The following is a 15,523-nucleotide window of genomic DNA, read 5'->3' as shown; positions in this document are numbered from 1 at the left end:
CGTCATTGGATCGATTTCACACACGACGGTTGTCGGTTACGAATGTATTTCAAAGTCCATACATATTTATTTTTTTTGTGTGTAACCAACAACAAATATTGGGCAGCAAGAAATGTTTGGCTTGCGGGATGAGAACTGTGGGCGTCGCAGTAAAAAACAAGCTATGCCACATCTCCTGGTGATAGTTGTTTGTTTGATTTAATTGGCAAAAAAAGACAATTTTAGCAGTGGGCATGAAGACGATGACAAACAAACAGGTTATAAGTTTTATGAGAGAAAATTAAAACACCACACATTATTTTTTCTTCAAACAGGATTTACATAAAAGCAAACGTTAAACAGAACATGATCAACATGAACATGATCATACCAGAGAAAATAAATGCAAAACAGAGGAACTGACTTAATAACAAAGCAAAGAAGGATTAGTTTTCCTTCTGAATTTCCTCCATAAATTGCTTATGCAGCGCAATCAACTGCTCCGTTAGGCTCTCCAGACGATCAATCTGCAAAGAGTAACAACCCAACCAGAAGACGTTGGAATATTTCCCATCAATTAACTTTGATGACTTTAGACATCACAATCTTAAACATACTCACGGCACAAACTGAACATCAACAACAACAACAACAAAACAAGCCAGTGTTTACCTTCCTCTCAAGCCTTTGTTTGCAGCTGCAGGGGGCAGAGTTGACAGAATCTGGAACCACAAAAGCAAATGAATGTTTTGCACCTATACATACATATAGACGTATATCTTATGTCTGACTCTCAATCATTTGTACCTTCAGGTTTTGCTGAATTTGCAGACTGAGTTGGATGGATTGATGGGGTTCCTGCCTCCATAAGAATATTCTGACCTGAGTTTTCTGAAAAGCAACATTTTAAGACACAATTTTTGTTGACGTTCAGACCTGCATCTTTCTAATCAGGCAGCAGAAAAACAGGATATCAATGTGAACAGATATTTTTTTGCTAAAATTGACTTTCAAGCAAAAATATTGAAAATATTATTTCACAAAACAACAATAGATAAAACAACATACAGGAAATAAGTACTGTGTGACATTATAAAAGATCAAAAATAACGTGACTCAACCAACCGACAGGCGATGCACCAGAGGCCTGTTGGAGTGTCGGCTTATCATCAGGTTCGGCTTGTAGAACAGCCAAGATCTCGCTGACGCTGCCCCCACTGGCCTGATTAAGTGACAGCACGTTGGCAAAGCCGTCAAAGTGAAGGGCGGTGGCAACGACGCCTTCCGATAACAGCCTTTTAAAAGTGACCAGCACTTCCTCTGGCCACTCTGCAGGGAAGGATTCATGGCCTGCAAACAGAGGAAAGATGTGGAAACAAGCAAGAACAGTGAACTTGAAGAACGTATGTATGGCAGGAAATGATATATAATATATATTATCCCCCCCACCCCTCACCAACGAGGGCGCAGCGAATGATCTGAAAGGGGAGCTCCAGCAGGTTCTTGGGGATGGGTGCGATCTGGGAAAACGGCAATTTTTCAGTGTTTCCATAATCTGCATAGAGGACACTGATCTCCTCCTTGCCGATTTCCAGCACCACTGCACGGTACCAGTTGTTGTCACCTACAGTGAGGGGGGGAAAACACCTCTTTTGTAAATAAGACATTTTGGAAGAACTGTTTTATTTCATTATATTTTAATGTTTTAATGATTACGTTGTTTTCCTTTTCTGTCTAAATCCAACTTCTGTTGCACTATCCATTTTCAAATCCTGTGTGAAAATTATTAGAATTAAAAGTATTACCTTTATAATAATTTGTCATTACATGACAATACTTTTAATGTACTTTTAGATACATTTTTTTCTAATCAAAGTCATGATCTTCACAATAAATGTGAAAAATGATAGGACTTTGTTGAAAAACGACGACATGGAACAAAAGGCCCTAATGTCCAACAATCCAGCCGGTACGGCAAGGTAACCTACACAGCTGCTCTTGAAAATGAATGGGCCTTTACCAGCTACATCCCAGCAGACAGCGAAGGAGCAGGGGGGGGATCCATTAAAACAGACCCTGTTGTTAGCTGCGGAATGCATACTTTGCCATAGTCTCCAACTTGCATACTGTGTTTAAAGTAGGGTCACTCCTGTGCTTGGATGCAAACTCGCTGTGTAATTACTTGTACTTGCAGACACCAAATTACCAGCTTACGCCTGCAGGGGTAACAACTACAGGTGGGGTCTCGAGCACCGTCAGCAAAACGCACACAAAATGAGTTGGTCATCCAGTCAATACGCTGACATTTTTTTTCCCTCCTTTAATGCCTAACTTGCCATGGACTTTCTCTCATTTCATTTTTTCATTCTACAGTGCTGCTACTATCTGACCCACCATGCTGAGAACTATGTCTTTGAGGAGCAGTCATCTGCAGTTTGTCTGACACACAGTGGCAAAACCATGCAACTGCAACTATGAAAAGTCTGCAGTCTGGAACTGACATTTGTCTTCCACTTTAAATAACTCTATAATAACCTCACCATTTAACAGGCGGCAGTCATCACTCGCTTCCTCTTAAAATGCTATTTACTGCTAATGGGACATAAGTCAAGACCAATGGAGCATTTTGCCAACTCAAGATGAGCTACACACTAACCTAGACGTACACTTCCATGACACACGGCCAAAAGGACATGACGGAGTGTAGTGGCCATTGCACGATTGTGGCGTTGTGTCCTCGCCAGGGTGAACAAGGTAAGCGAGTACATTTCTATGAATTCAAAATGACAAAAAGTGCTCCTCACCAGAGAAGCGAGCACAGCAGGCGGCCCCAGGAGCCAGTGTGCCCAGGTCAGCTGGGGATAAAGAACTGCTGCTGCTGCAATGAGCATTAAGCTGCATTATCACCTTCTCAAGTTTCTGCTGGTCCGCTGTAACGCAGTATCAAGCCAATAGAAGTAAATTGCAATTCTGTCTGCCAGTGGCAGATAAGGATAAGAAAAAGAGAGGGGCAAGGGTTCTGACTCTGGCTGGAGTTGAAAAGGTAGAAAAGAGCCGGGCTGACAACAGCTGCGATGCAGGGATGGAAGCTCTCCTTGGATGGCAGCTTCACTGTCTTCCAGGTGACTGGGAAAGATGGAGCTACAACAAGATTGAGGGAAAACATTCAATTTGGGGGCTATTCCATCAATACGTTGCTGAATTTCACCGCATAGCCACACACAATCAGGTTGAAGTTCAGGTGCAGTCGCTGCTGCTGCTGCTGCTGCTGCCGGCTCCTGCTGGAGGCCTCCTGCCTGTGATGCCGGTTGGACTTGCTCTTGGTTTGACTCATTTCCTTTCACATCCGCTTTGATTTCAGCCTCGGAGCCTGCATGTGAATGTGCTGCTTTGAAAAGCTCACTGTAAAATGTATGAGATTGCGGCAATATTTTCAATTGTAGACGATCCCCACCTTGTTTTTTGGCAGAGATGACTGCTTTTTGCTCCAGCTGATGATCACCGCCGCCCATGGCTGAGGCGGGCACGCTGAAGCCAGCAGAGGTCAGCAGCTCGGCCACATTGACCTGGGGGTCACTGCCTTCGTCAATCAAGGCCACCAAAGCTTTTCCCTCGTGCGCTCCCTGGATCTCGATGCGCAAGATTCTGTTTGAAACCTGCCTTTGCAGAGCCACGATGCAGTCCTTGGACCAGCTTTCACCCACAGGCTGCAACCCTGCGGGCGCAAAACGAGATTTATTAGAAATGAAAAAGAGAATGTAAATAATCTAAATCTAAAAAAAAATGGTCATAGCTGTTGTAATTAATGTACAGCAGTTGCACAACCTGCAAGAGCACAAGGAAAGGCCTGCATTGGCAGTTCCAGGAGTGATGGAGTAATGGGTTGCAGGTGGCTTAATTCCACCTCCTCCGAGTTGCCAAAGTCCACATAGCCCACACAAACACGTTCTTCGGATGCATAAGCCAGAACTTTAGCTCTGTACCACTGCTTGTCCTCTGCAAGGGATAAAATCATATCTGGCTTAAGGTTGGGGAAAAACGTGACCTGTTGCTCAGGTTGATCGTAATCAGCGAACGCCTGGTACAAGATATTAACAAATCGTTACCAACACTTACACTAAAGCCTCTGTTCCACTAAAATTAGCGGGATAACACCATGTTTTTGGACGCGGGACGTCGCGGAAGCAATCGGCATTGCGTTCTGTGTACACGCACCAAACCCAGCGGGGTGTCACACCCCCCCCCCCCGGCAAGCTGCACCCCCTCCGCTTTCACCGCTGCGTGTCTGCTGCGCTGAGATCGCATGATGAAGTTCTACAGAATTCAAGAGTCCGGCGGTGGCCAGTGTTCTTAGTTGTTGGTCACTTTTGGCTGTAGTGGAACGATGACGTCACTCACGACAGACTTGAAGCGGTGCGCGCTTCCCGCCGTGCAACGACTGTTTCGCCGTCTGGTCCATTTTGTGCCCTAGCAGCGGGCGAAACAGCCAGAGGACAATGAACAATTATCGAGCGCTGATGGAACGTGATCGAAAACTTTTGCATCAGTGCTTGATATACGCCGCGACTGGCGCGATACTTTGATTTAGCGCACGTTACGCTCAACGTCACCCCTTGCGGCAGGTAAAAAAGGTGGTGTTGTCCCAGGTTTACAGATTCCATCGCAAGCCAATTAGTGCGGAGCCGATCGTAGCCAATTTTGACCCGGGTCGTTTGCCGGGTCGTTTGACCTGTTTTGTCGCGCGGCTCGGTGAGCAGATTCCACCGCCACCAAATGCTGATTATTTAAAAAAAAACAAAAAAAAAAACACGTTTTTTGGGCAGTGGAATTGGGGCTTTAGCCAAGCTTTTTTTTGCTGACACATAGCAAGTCCAATTGTCTGGCTCTTTTTTGAACTCAATAAAACCCATGCTCATGTCAAAGAATTCATGCGCAAGTCGCTTTCATACCTGAGAACTGGGCACAACAGACAGTGCCAGGGGCTGGTCTGAAGTTCTGAGGTGGTGAAACCTGAGAGTAATAATCCCTCAACTTCATCTGCAACTCTTGAATTGCTCCTGAAGAAGAAATCAGTTTCAAGTGATCAGATTACAAAACATTCACACACATGACGGCAAGTCCTAAATCTTCTAGGTTTAGAGTTAGAGAATGAATCCCCCTTACTTGCATTCTCCACCTTCTGCACTATAATTTCATTTGGAGACTGGAGGTGGGTGACCACCACATAGAAGGAATCACCAACTGCCTGTGTCAGTGACTCTGGTGGCTGAGCCCAAGTATTGTCGTCCTTGCCAATGGAGAGGCGCTTGAAGTTTTCCAAGGACGCATTCACCATGGCATCTTAGGAGGAAAATAGCATCACCTTAATATACAAATGTATTTATCAAAACGGCAATTATGACTAAAAAAAAAATACAAGTTAGTCCAAATGGCTGATATTCCGATCCCACGTCCAACTGATTGTGTGTAAATGAGACCATTTTTTCGTGTAAAAATATAAATGAAAGAAGAAAAAAAAACAAAAACCCAAGAAGAAACATTACAAAAAGCTTTATTGTGAAGCCTGAGAGAGCCACTAAGAGTACAACTCCACATAAGGCACATTTAAGAGCTGGCTTTCCTACAGAAACCACTTTACAATTTTAGATTTGTGTTTACTTCAGTTTACCTCAGTGGTGTTACTTCAAAAAGATGGACATCTTTACTTTCATGTTAAAGTTAAGCAGAACAGAGATCCCCACTGTTAAAAATGCTAAAATGAGATTTTATTTTGTGATTTGTGACAGGACGCAAGCTAGTGTCATTAATGTCACCTTTATGGTTAATCCCCTGACAGTGACTCAAACTTACGGATTTCTTGCACAGATGGAGCTGGGTTGTCTTTCTCTGCAGCGTAACTGTGTTCAATGAGAAAAGAGCTCAGCTGCAGTCCTGAAGGACCAGGAGAGAAAGTTGTCTTCAGGTTAATATTTGTCTTGTTTCTTTCACGTCTCCTATCCTTTCAAATTGTTCCTACCTTTATATAACCCACCTTTGGAAAGCAAGATATCCACAGCATGGACGTGGCCATTTTCTTCGGTCCCCAACAGTTTAACTTTAACAGTCTTGCCTCCAATTAGCTGCTTGACTGCAATACAGCTCTCAGCAGACCAAGTGCCAGTCAGTGGCACGACACCAGCGATATAGCACTCCATCGCCTGAAAAAACAACGCAAAGTGTCAAAATGGCAGCTGTGATGCACTAAAATTAATATTACTAAATTGATATGCGTGACTTTGAACTTGCACAAGGAAAGAATGGCTGGATTTCAGCAGCCAGTGGTTTGATCCGTTCTACAGGGACATCCTCCTCGTTGCCAAAGTCAATGTAAAGGACCTTGGCCTTCTTCTGGTCAGCGGCCAAAGCCTGGACCAGGCCTCTGTACCAGTTCTATGTGTTTGCAGGAAAAAAAAAGGAGAAAGAACTGTCAGTCAATCTGCTCTAATGCACATTGACAAAGAGCTTAACAAGGGCTGTTCTTACCATGTCGCTGGAAAACTGAACTGCGCAGAGCTCATCAACACAAGGTGTGTAAGTCACTGCTTGTGGGCAGTTGTAGGTTTTCTGGAGCTCCATGCTGATCGTCTGCAGCATTTTAATCACCTCAGGAGTTTGGGTATGGAGGAAAAACCTCCCGGGATTATGGCACTCGACAACACAAGCCTAACAGCACATAATTACAAAAAGAAACATGACTGAAAAGGGACTTGTTAGGCTCTAAAATGTGTGGCAAACTGGGAGTTTACACACCTGGATCTCTGTTCCTTTAGTAACTTTAAAAGTTTGTAAGTCTTTCATATAGATCCTGCGGTGGCTGGATGCACCATCAGGCTTAATTTTCATGAAGAAGGATGAGATGAAATAAATTAGGCATGTTTTATATCAATTAAAATATCCAAATTCTCTACAATTACCTTTGGATCAAGCAGGCCAAGGTTCTCTCCACTCACAAGTGGGACTGTAATGTCTACTGGATCCGCGCTGTAGATTGAGATCACATTATGTTAAGGATGTTACATAATGCTTTCAGAGCAGTTTATTCACGAGTAGTGGCATCATCGCCTTTCAAAATAAAAAAAAAGATAAAAAAATCATGTTCATGAATTAAGCCGACGGCAACCAGCTGGTGCAATGACTATTTTCTCAACTAAAAATAGTGCTCAAGTCCCATAACTTGTCATAAATAAATCATCTTACGGTAAAGGTTCTGACTCAGCAGTCTGGCACATGTGTCTATGCGCCTTCCAGTCTTCCGCCTGACAGGCCACAGAACAGTAAGACGTCTTCTTGCAACGCATGCACCGAAACTGCCCTGTAAGGTTAACACATGTAAATAAGTCCCTTCATAATCCTAAAAAAATAAACATAGACTGCTTTAATAATATAAGCTGGATAACATGCATGTCTATAGTTGTGTCATGGAAGCCACAAATGAAGAACACTGCGGAGAACTTCTTATGGACAGATAATATTTTAGCTGTGGCTATAAAATTCTTCTTCTAGATGTTGCATTGTCAACTGGACCTTATTTTAAATTCCCTGAATGCACAATTTCCCTTAAAACATTATTTGAAAGAACTTTATATGCTTCTAAAGTCTGGAACAACTTTAGGTGTTGCTGCCTCAAAACCAACACCTCAATGTCAATGTCTTTTGTTTTTTGGCTCAAAGTTGCATCCAGTTTAAAATTATGTGGCCAGAATCTGCCAGACTCCATGTGAATGCAGCATAATGCAGAATTTCAAATTCACAATGCCATGTGTTTCTGCAGACTTGCGATAGTACTAAAAGATAAGGAGTACCTAAAAATTTATATTTTAATTGATGAGCAATTAAGACAGCTTTCATTCAACCAGCATTTTTGGAAAACATTTCTACATGGTTGCACACACAACAGACAAACAAAAACAAATTTATACGAGTGATACTAGTGACCATAGTACCTTGCTGACCACAGTAGTTGCAGTAGCGTGTTGGCGTAAGACATCCTGGCATCTGGAATGAAAAAAATATTAATAAATTTCACACACACATATATATACATATAAATAATTTGCGTACTTCAATTTAAAAGGTGGAGTTTTAGTTTGTTTGTTTTTTTAATTTATAATTTACAACTAAAGGACATTACCATCGATTTGCCCATGTTTATCACGGAGTTGGCTTGACCTGTGGAAAGGAGATGTGCTCAATTAACGGGAACAAAAGGCCCGAGTTAATTAGTTAATTGATACGAGCATGTAATCCTGAGTGAAGTCAGAACTGCGGGGAGAAGAACGTTACTTTACCGTTGGCAACGGCACCTAAGACTGGGCGAACAGGTGAACAAAATGGTGTCGAGAGGGGAGGAGAGCAAGGTGGAACCACGGGGTTCGACAACGGCTGTCTCAACGGCCGGTTGGGTCTCACCATGATCGGAGAAAATGACGAAAACATGACAGAGTCTGAAAACTTGAATATATGCAGCGTCGTCAAAAAACTTTAGGAAAGCACGTCACCACCAATGGGTCGTTTCAGCAAATAATTGGGCCGAGCCGTCCAGCACCTTAGATTGCTAGCACGTTAGCTTGCTGATTACCTTTACCAGCAAGTAAAAAATAAATGAATCATAAATTAAGAAAGGCCAACAGTAAAAAAAAAACAAAAACAAAACAACAACAACCCCAAATTGTTGTACCAATACAGACACATGCGTCGAATGTATATATATATATATATTATTACATTACTTTCCTACTACATGTGTATGTAATTTGAGAGTTTTTTTCTTTTTTTTTTTACCTGACAGCACGTGGCGTTCAGAAATCGAAGTGATTGGCTGCACATGCGCAGATTGCGCACGGTTGAGAAAAGACCAACACAGTATGAACGGCCTCTCGTCTGGTCCCGTCGTTGGGTGTTGTAAAAGAGACCGTGATCTAACAGATTTTTTAAATATTATTATTATTATTATTATTATTATTATTATTATTATTATTATTATTATTATTATTATTCCACACAAGTGTGTGTAAATGGCATGTCAACATTACTACTGTATCTAACGTGGCATAATTCTAAGTCGGGTTTGTCGAATTTATCAAACAAACCCATTTTGGAGTTTAACATCTTCACTATCTTTACAACTTTCTACACTGCAGAGAGATACTGAAGACATCAAATATATGAGCAAGTTCTATGTAATAATGCAGCAATGAAAAATATGTCAAATAAATCTAAGTATGCTTTTTATGAAAGATGGCTATTTTGAAGAATTGAAATATAAAACGTGATGAGTTTTGTTTTACACTTTTATTGTTTCCTACATAATTCCATGTGTGCTCATACGTAGTTTTGATGCCTTCAGTGAAACTGCAATGTCAATAGTCATGAGAATGAAAGAAAAGACTTTAAAGTCATTGGAGGGGGGTGTCCAAACTTTGGACTACGTTGCTAACCACACTTATTAACTCACGGTTTAATATAAGGTTAACTTGCACCATAAATCATCTTCAGTTTTGTTTGAAAGGAAATAAACTGGCGGAGTGCCCTCACTCGGCAGCCAATGGTAGAGACCAGGTGACGTCACATCTTCTTGGGTTCTCATTGGTTCATATCGCCGTGCCGTTCCTCCAGCAGCAGCCATATTTGTTGATGTGTCATATCAAAGTGACTTGTTGGGGCTATCAGCTGGTCAGGCACAAACCCCCAAAGTTCTCCCGTCCGCATTGTCTGCGCTGTTGGCTCATCATGGCATTTTGGATTTTGGTGAGTGACAGTCATCTTTTGTAAGCCTTGTGCCAGCGCGATCCGTCACGTTAGACAAAACGTTATGCGCGATGGAGAGATACAGCGTTGTCAGCGTTAGCCTAGCTGGCTAAAGTAGGCAGCCAGTGTGCCGTATCTCATATCAGTGAACTGTTTCCACCTTGATTTAATTAAGGCAGGGACACTGTTGAATTCAGCAGGCGAGGCGTTACAATGGCGTACGTTGGTGCTTGTTGTTTTTTGAACACTTTTGGTGTAGGATTCGCAGTGGCTAGCACGCTAATGTCAGCATCGCCAGGGCTAAACCTGGCAGGCATTGAAATGGCAATAGCACGGTAATAAATAGCGTTACAAAGGGCAAAAACGCCCAGTGCTTGTTAACCAAGATGCGCAGCAATCAACCCGATGCTGGACATTTGAAAACTAGCTTCTCGAAGTGACAATCTGTCATCATGAGAAAGACTACTTACAACTTGCTTGGCTGTGACACCTGTCAGACGAGCATCATGACAATAGTAAGCTGCTGCTTGCAGCTGCGGTGTAAATGACGTGTTTTCTTTGATCATTTCTTTGCTCAATACGTGTGTTCTTTGAAGAACAGTGAAAAGCTTCTGCATGTTGAGCTTTGATTATTTTTCATAGATCACGTGGGAAAATAAATATGTTTAAAAAGACGTACACAAAGTGTTTATGAATATATGGAAGAGGAAGCGTGTTAACTGTAAGAGTGATGGGGAAATGAATAATTAATTTGTAAATAACTGTGCTGAAATTGTTTGCTATTGGCTATACAGTTGTGTGTGTGTGTGTGTGTGTGTGTGTGTGTGTGTGTGTGTGTGTGTGTGTGTGTATATATATATATATATATATATATATATATATATATATATATATATATATATATATATATATATATACATATATGTTCTATTTATATATATATTTATGTTTTATGTATCTACGTATCCCTATGTTTCCATAGGTACATCATGCTTATGAACATTTTTACATTGCATATGTATATTTTTTTTCTTAGATGACACTGATATGTTACTGCTGTTATGTTTATGCACATCTTTTTTTCTGTGTTCAGATTTGAACCACACGGGGACGATGGAGCAGTGTGACTCTGAAGCAGACATCTGTCCAGTGAAAGGATCGGTGGTTGACACTGCGGTGAAAGGACCACACCCAGTCAACCTTTTGCACAGCAACAACACATCTAATGTGGAAGAGGAGGAGCTACTCTCTCACCACAGTGGAGATGGAGAAGAAAATTGCAACCAAGCAAATGATGAAACCCAACTTGACGGGGGATTAGTCAAGGTGGAGTTAGATATCGAGACTGTTGCAGAGGCAAAGTCACAGGCCCAAATGCCCACCCTGGAAAATTTAAAAAGGACTGAGCCAGTGACTGATGCTAGCTGTGACAGTAGCCTGACTTCTGATGAAGGCGGAAGACCTCAGCTTTCAAATGAGAGCGGTGCCACTTTGGTCGCTCCAGTTGCCACCTTAGATGAGGTGGTAGAAAATTCACCTTCAGTTCTGGAAGGGACTATAGAAACTCCTTTGACTTTTAATGATGTAAGTATTTCTAGTGACAACACTCCCATCTGTGAGAAGCCGTCGTCTCCGTCTGATGATGTTGGTTCCGCTGGAAGCCCACCCTCATCCGTCCAAAGCCCGTCTGAGAATTTCCCTCACGAGTCCTCAGCCACCTCCGGTATCTCCAACGGTCCCTCCACCCCAAGTTCAGACGCCGTCGGCTCCTCCTCGCCCGCTTCCAGCCCGCAAACCAGCTCCAGCACCTCAGCCCCATTGCACGCCTTGTCGAGCCCGTATGACACCGAGTGCAGCCGAAAGCTTCTTTCCCAGATCCAGCGCTCGCTGTCGCAGGAGTCGCTGCTGGATGAGCTGGAATCGGAGCTGCTGGCCTGTCAGCTGCCTGAGGCGGAAGGTGAAGGGGAGCGGAAAGGGAGCCCAACGGTCAATGGACTCACAACAGACCAAGATGGCTGCATGGTGGTCTTTGAGAAGTGTGTGCAGTACAAGTATGCACAGCAAGAGAAGGCTGTTCAGAGGTAAGGAGCTCCTTTTGTTTTGTCTGTTATGCTTCTACTGAAACCGATGCTTTCTGAAAGCAAATGAAGCAAAATATGCACTTTTCTCATCTCCAAGGCATTCATGAACCTGTTATGGTTAGAAAACACGAGTTAGAGCGACATTTTGCATTCCATTGGAGCTTTCATAGACAGGAAGCTGATCTTTACATGCTCCCTTGAAGAGCTAATGATGCACTGACTGACCCTCATCACTTACAGTACATGAATTGTACAACACTCAGCTTCTGCTGTAATGATTGAGCTTAGCAAGAGATTAGCCCACTTTCCAAGCGCCATGGGCTTTTTCCACACGGTTTGTTTTAATTGCATTAAATCGGTTTAATGTGAACCAGCACAGAAGGCAATTTGTGAATGATAAAGGCCAGACTTTTTTGCCAGTTGTCACACAAAATTGCATTTTTCTTTTATTTTCTTTTCTTTTTTTAAATACGCAATGTGTTAAAGCCATGGGGATAACATGGAACTCTGCGTGCATGCCTGTCTGTGTAGGTTGCTAGAGGAGAACAAAAGGCACCAGGAGCTGATCCTTGGTATCTGCGCAGAGAAGGACAACATGAGGGACGAGCTGAAGAAGAGGGCAGAGACCGAGAAGCTGCACATGTCAACCATGCAAAAGGTTTGTTCAAGTCCAAGGCAGGTGTATTCACGTTGTTCTCAGTCACAGACAAACGGACTTTGTGTGTCGTTCATATGTTCAGTTTACACACGTTTTAGCTTCAGCGACTGTAAACATGTAGAAGACGGCTTGTGAATTGTGAATATCCGTGCAGAATCAGCTAAATTTCAGTCATTACATTCATTAAAAAAAAATTTCCCTGTCTGGAAAAAAATGATCTGCTGTCCATTGTGATTGTGTCGAAGAAGAGAACAAACAAGGGAACATATGTTGTTGTGTAGCACCAGCCACAAAGACCCTGAATCAATTAAAGCAGGAGTCTGGCAGGTCATTAAGGGAGTCAAACAAAGCGGCCTGGTGGGAGAACAAATTTCAAACATTCATTATGTCACGTGTGTGTGCTTTAAATAGACTAGATTTGTCAGAATGAATCACTGCCTGCACACCCATTCAAACCATTATGCACCCATTCATATTTTTTACTCTCAGTCTATTTTCCCAAACATGGAACAGTAATTCATTTCCGCTTTCGTAGTGAGAGATGTTTGTTTAAGTTTTAGACAAACAAAAGGTAAAAAGGGGACTTTTATGACTCGTATACACCTGTGTGTGACCCTCTTCCCTTCCCACCACTGACTCAGACTTTATTCAATGGCTTCAACGTCTATTGCCCAGCACTTTTATATATAGAAAGAGATTTCCGTCACGCTTATTTTCCTGGAAATACATCCGTCTTTCTTTCTCCGCAAACGGCTCAACACTGATAACAGGACCGTGCCTGACTCACCCCCACCGTCTGATTGTCATTCCTGTCACTGAGTAATCTTGTCTCAGGTACCATCCTGCGCAGCAGGTTAGTCCAGGTGTGTCCCCAGGCTCCCATGTCATCAAACACGTTTGACAAGTCACAAACCTCTTGTTTCCGCAGTTGGAGGGCAGGGTGGACGAGCTGCTGACAGAGCTGAGGGAATCGAGGGATAAACTCGTACAGCAAGACAAGGCAGCTAAGGCTGCCCTCCAGCAGGCACAGAAAGAGATGGCCCACAGGGTCGAACAGGTACGACCAGGCGACAAACACTGCGGCAGTCTCTGATCAGACTCACCGCACTGTTGGTGACATGACTTCATACACTACCAGTCAAAAGTTCGTACACATACTTCTTATTTAATGGTCTTAATGGTTTTTCTTTAATTTTCATGAGTATTTACATTGTAGATTGTCACTCAAGGCATTAAAACTATGAATAAACACATATGGAATATGTGTTTAACAAAAAATTGTGAAATAACTCCAACAAGTTTTTTTATTTTAGATGTTCTAGAATAGCCACCCTTCATAATAAAAGCATATTTAGGTATTCTTTTGCAACATTAATCCACATATCGTGGTCATATATTTGATGTCTTCAGTCCGTGTTAACAATGTAGAAAGTTGTAAAGATAAACAGGTGTGTCCAAACTTTTGACTGGTTGTGTATGCCAGGTTGGACAGAAGATTCAAAAGATGGTCATTCGTTTGAGAAACGGTTATAAAGTTACATCGCAATTCAGTGCAGATATTTCTCTTCTGTGTTGCAGCCAAATGTATTTGTTGTTGCATCAGACTGAGCTGGAGAGCTGCAGCATCTACATATACCTACATATTTGAAACTAGCGGGTGATGTTCACTGAATGTAGATGACCAACAAACCACTTTGCATGAAAAGGAAAGTTCTCTTGAATTTAGTGTTTTTGTTTTTTCAAGTCTCATATTTGCTCTCGATAGCCAGAAAAATGTTCTATTTATATCTTCTCCTCTCAAACTCACCATGTTATTTCAAGTTGTTTGTACTAAACTAACATCTTGAACAGTCAAGGTCTTTGCATGTCAAATCGTTGTTATTGCAGCTTTAACCGTGAACAGTGACAAAAGCACTTTTTTTTATGAGATAGTCTTTTTTCACTTGCAGGGTTACACCCCGTCCCCGACACTTTTGTAAAGCTTTTCGGAAAAAAAAGAAGCAATTTCACTGCTCAGTGAACAACACAAGCAAGGTTTTTTGCACTCAGCCATCTCCTTTAATCCCGTCTCAGTCAAGTTTATCAAATGTTGGCCCGGAGGTCCAGATCATCAGGCTGTGTCCTTTCAGAACCACTGAGCACCTGAGTTCTTTTGTCTGTTTTTACAATAGGATTCCCTTTTTAAAATAAACAAATGAAATGAAATAAATACAAATACGTCACATTTTACTACCCCTCTTCAATTTTCCTGAAAGAGTTATTGAGGCGTATTTGGTTATTTCAATAATCTTGGAATATACCCAGTTAACAGCTTGAGCCAACTGCTTCTGCTCATTATTTCAATGATATTTGTATCAAATTGCATTATTCCCATCAACCAGATACATTCAAAAATGACTAACTGGCAATCATTTGAAATATGCTCAGGCAAACAAGAAGTGTGATGAAGCGCGGCAAGACAAAGAGACCATGGTGATGAAATATGTGCGCGGGGAGAAGGAGGCCCTGGACCTGAGGCGCGACAAGGAAAGCTTGGAGAAGAGGCTGCGAGAAGCCACCAAGGAGGTGGACCGCCAGGCGCTCAGAGGGAACCAGCTGGCTCAGGACAAAGGTCGACTGCAGCAGCTCTGCGATGCCAAGGTGAACACTCAGTTACCAGTGCGAAAATAATTGATGGGCGCTTGTTTGTGCTCGGTTGACTTTGGAGGACAAACAGCTGACACATTTGTGCGCTTCCCTTTGTGTCCTCTCAGGAAGGAGAAGTGAGCAGGCTGACCCGAGAGGGAGAGAAGCTGAAGGAAGAGATCAACTCCCATCTAATTAAGGTCAAATGGGCCCAGAACAAACTGAAGAGTGAGGCGGATGCACACAAGGTGATACGAATCTCTAGTTTTTGCATTTTGCATTCATATTTGCGTCAGTATTTCGAAAAGAGCAAATTAGATTAATAATGACCAAAATAAACTTGCAGACCTCTCTGTGTGCCAGGATTTCTGAAGATCACGTTATCCTAAATTTA

At 42.4% G+C, this 15,523-nt stretch overlaps 2 protein-coding genes across 4 annotated transcripts in view; one reads left to right on the top strand and one right to left on the bottom strand.

Moving 5' to 3' along the window:
• Positions 1 to 254: 254 nt before the first annotated feature.
• On the bottom strand, positions 255 to 10,253 carry tdrd1 (tudor domain containing 1). 2 transcript variants are annotated; one of them, XM_076028131.1, is made up of 23 exons: positions 10,236 to 10,253; positions 8,307 to 8,422; positions 8,150 to 8,187; positions 7,962 to 8,013; positions 7,216 to 7,330; positions 6,933 to 6,999; positions 6,769 to 6,849; positions 6,502 to 6,681; positions 6,265 to 6,408; positions 6,011 to 6,176; positions 5,830 to 5,910; positions 5,143 to 5,319; positions 4,929 to 5,036; positions 3,805 to 3,975; positions 3,434 to 3,694; positions 3,203 to 3,349; positions 3,004 to 3,120; positions 2,784 to 2,909; positions 1,436 to 1,603; positions 1,105 to 1,329; positions 787 to 870; positions 652 to 701; positions 255 to 506 (listed from the first exon to the last, which is right to left on the bottom strand). In XM_076028131.1, exons 3-23 carry the CDS (start codon positions 8,162 to 8,164, stop codon positions 426 to 428), a joined length of 2,616 nt encoding a protein of 871 aa, XP_075884246.1. In that variant the 5' UTR covers positions 8,165 to 8,187; positions 8,307 to 8,422; positions 10,236 to 10,253; the 3' UTR covers positions 255 to 425. The 2 variants fall into 2 exon arrangements, with proteins under 2 accessions (XP_075884246.1, XP_075884245.1); XM_076028130.1 differs by lacking the exon at positions 10,236 to 10,253 and adding an exon at positions 8,800 to 8,908 and having other exon boundaries at positions 8,307 to 8,469.
• The window catches only part of ccdc186 (coiled-coil domain-containing protein 186), a 23,566-nt gene continuing 17,671 nt past the window's right edge, over positions 9,629 to 15,523 (top strand). For both annotated transcript variants that reach the window (XR_012926837.1, XM_076028129.1), the window contains exons 1-6: positions 9,629 to 9,765; positions 10,859 to 11,846; positions 12,378 to 12,504; positions 13,433 to 13,561; positions 14,932 to 15,144; positions 15,258 to 15,377. Coding sequence is in view for 1 of the 2 variants with exons in the window: in XM_076028129.1 (XP_075884244.1) it covers positions 10,879 to 11,846; positions 12,378 to 12,504; positions 13,433 to 13,561; positions 14,932 to 15,144; positions 15,258 to 15,377 (1,557 nt within the window). In the remaining variant the exon portion in view is untranslated. The remainder of the gene's footprint in view (positions 9,766 to 10,858; positions 11,847 to 12,377; positions 12,505 to 13,432; positions 13,562 to 14,931; positions 15,145 to 15,257; positions 15,378 to 15,523) is intronic.

The sequence above is a fragment of the Nelusetta ayraudi genome, unplaced genomic scaffold, assembly GCF_046127955.1.
Source record: "Nelusetta ayraudi isolate G7.1 ecotype Tasmania unplaced genomic scaffold, CSIRO-AGI_Nayr_v1 ptg000022l, whole genome shotgun sequence".
Classification (NCBI taxonomy): domain Eukaryota; kingdom Metazoa; phylum Chordata; class Actinopteri; order Tetraodontiformes; family Monacanthidae; genus Nelusetta; species Nelusetta ayraudi.
Note: the sequence above shows the minus strand (reverse complement) of the source record. Positions and strands in the feature narration are given on the sequence as shown.

Coding starts and splice junctions, on each gene's coding strand:
- tdrd1 (XM_076028130.1), bottom strand. CDS start 8,844: ATGTGCAGCCAATCACTTCGATTTCTGAACGCCACGTGCTGTCAG. Junction 3,695..3,804: donor CTTTCCTTGTGCTCTTGCAG/GTTGTGCAACTG, acceptor TTGCGCCCGCAG/GGTTGCAGCCTGTGGGTGAA. Junction 871..1,104: donor CTCTGGTGCATCGCCTGTCG/GTTGGTTGAGTC, acceptor GTTGCTTTTCAG/AAAACTCAGGTCAGAATATT.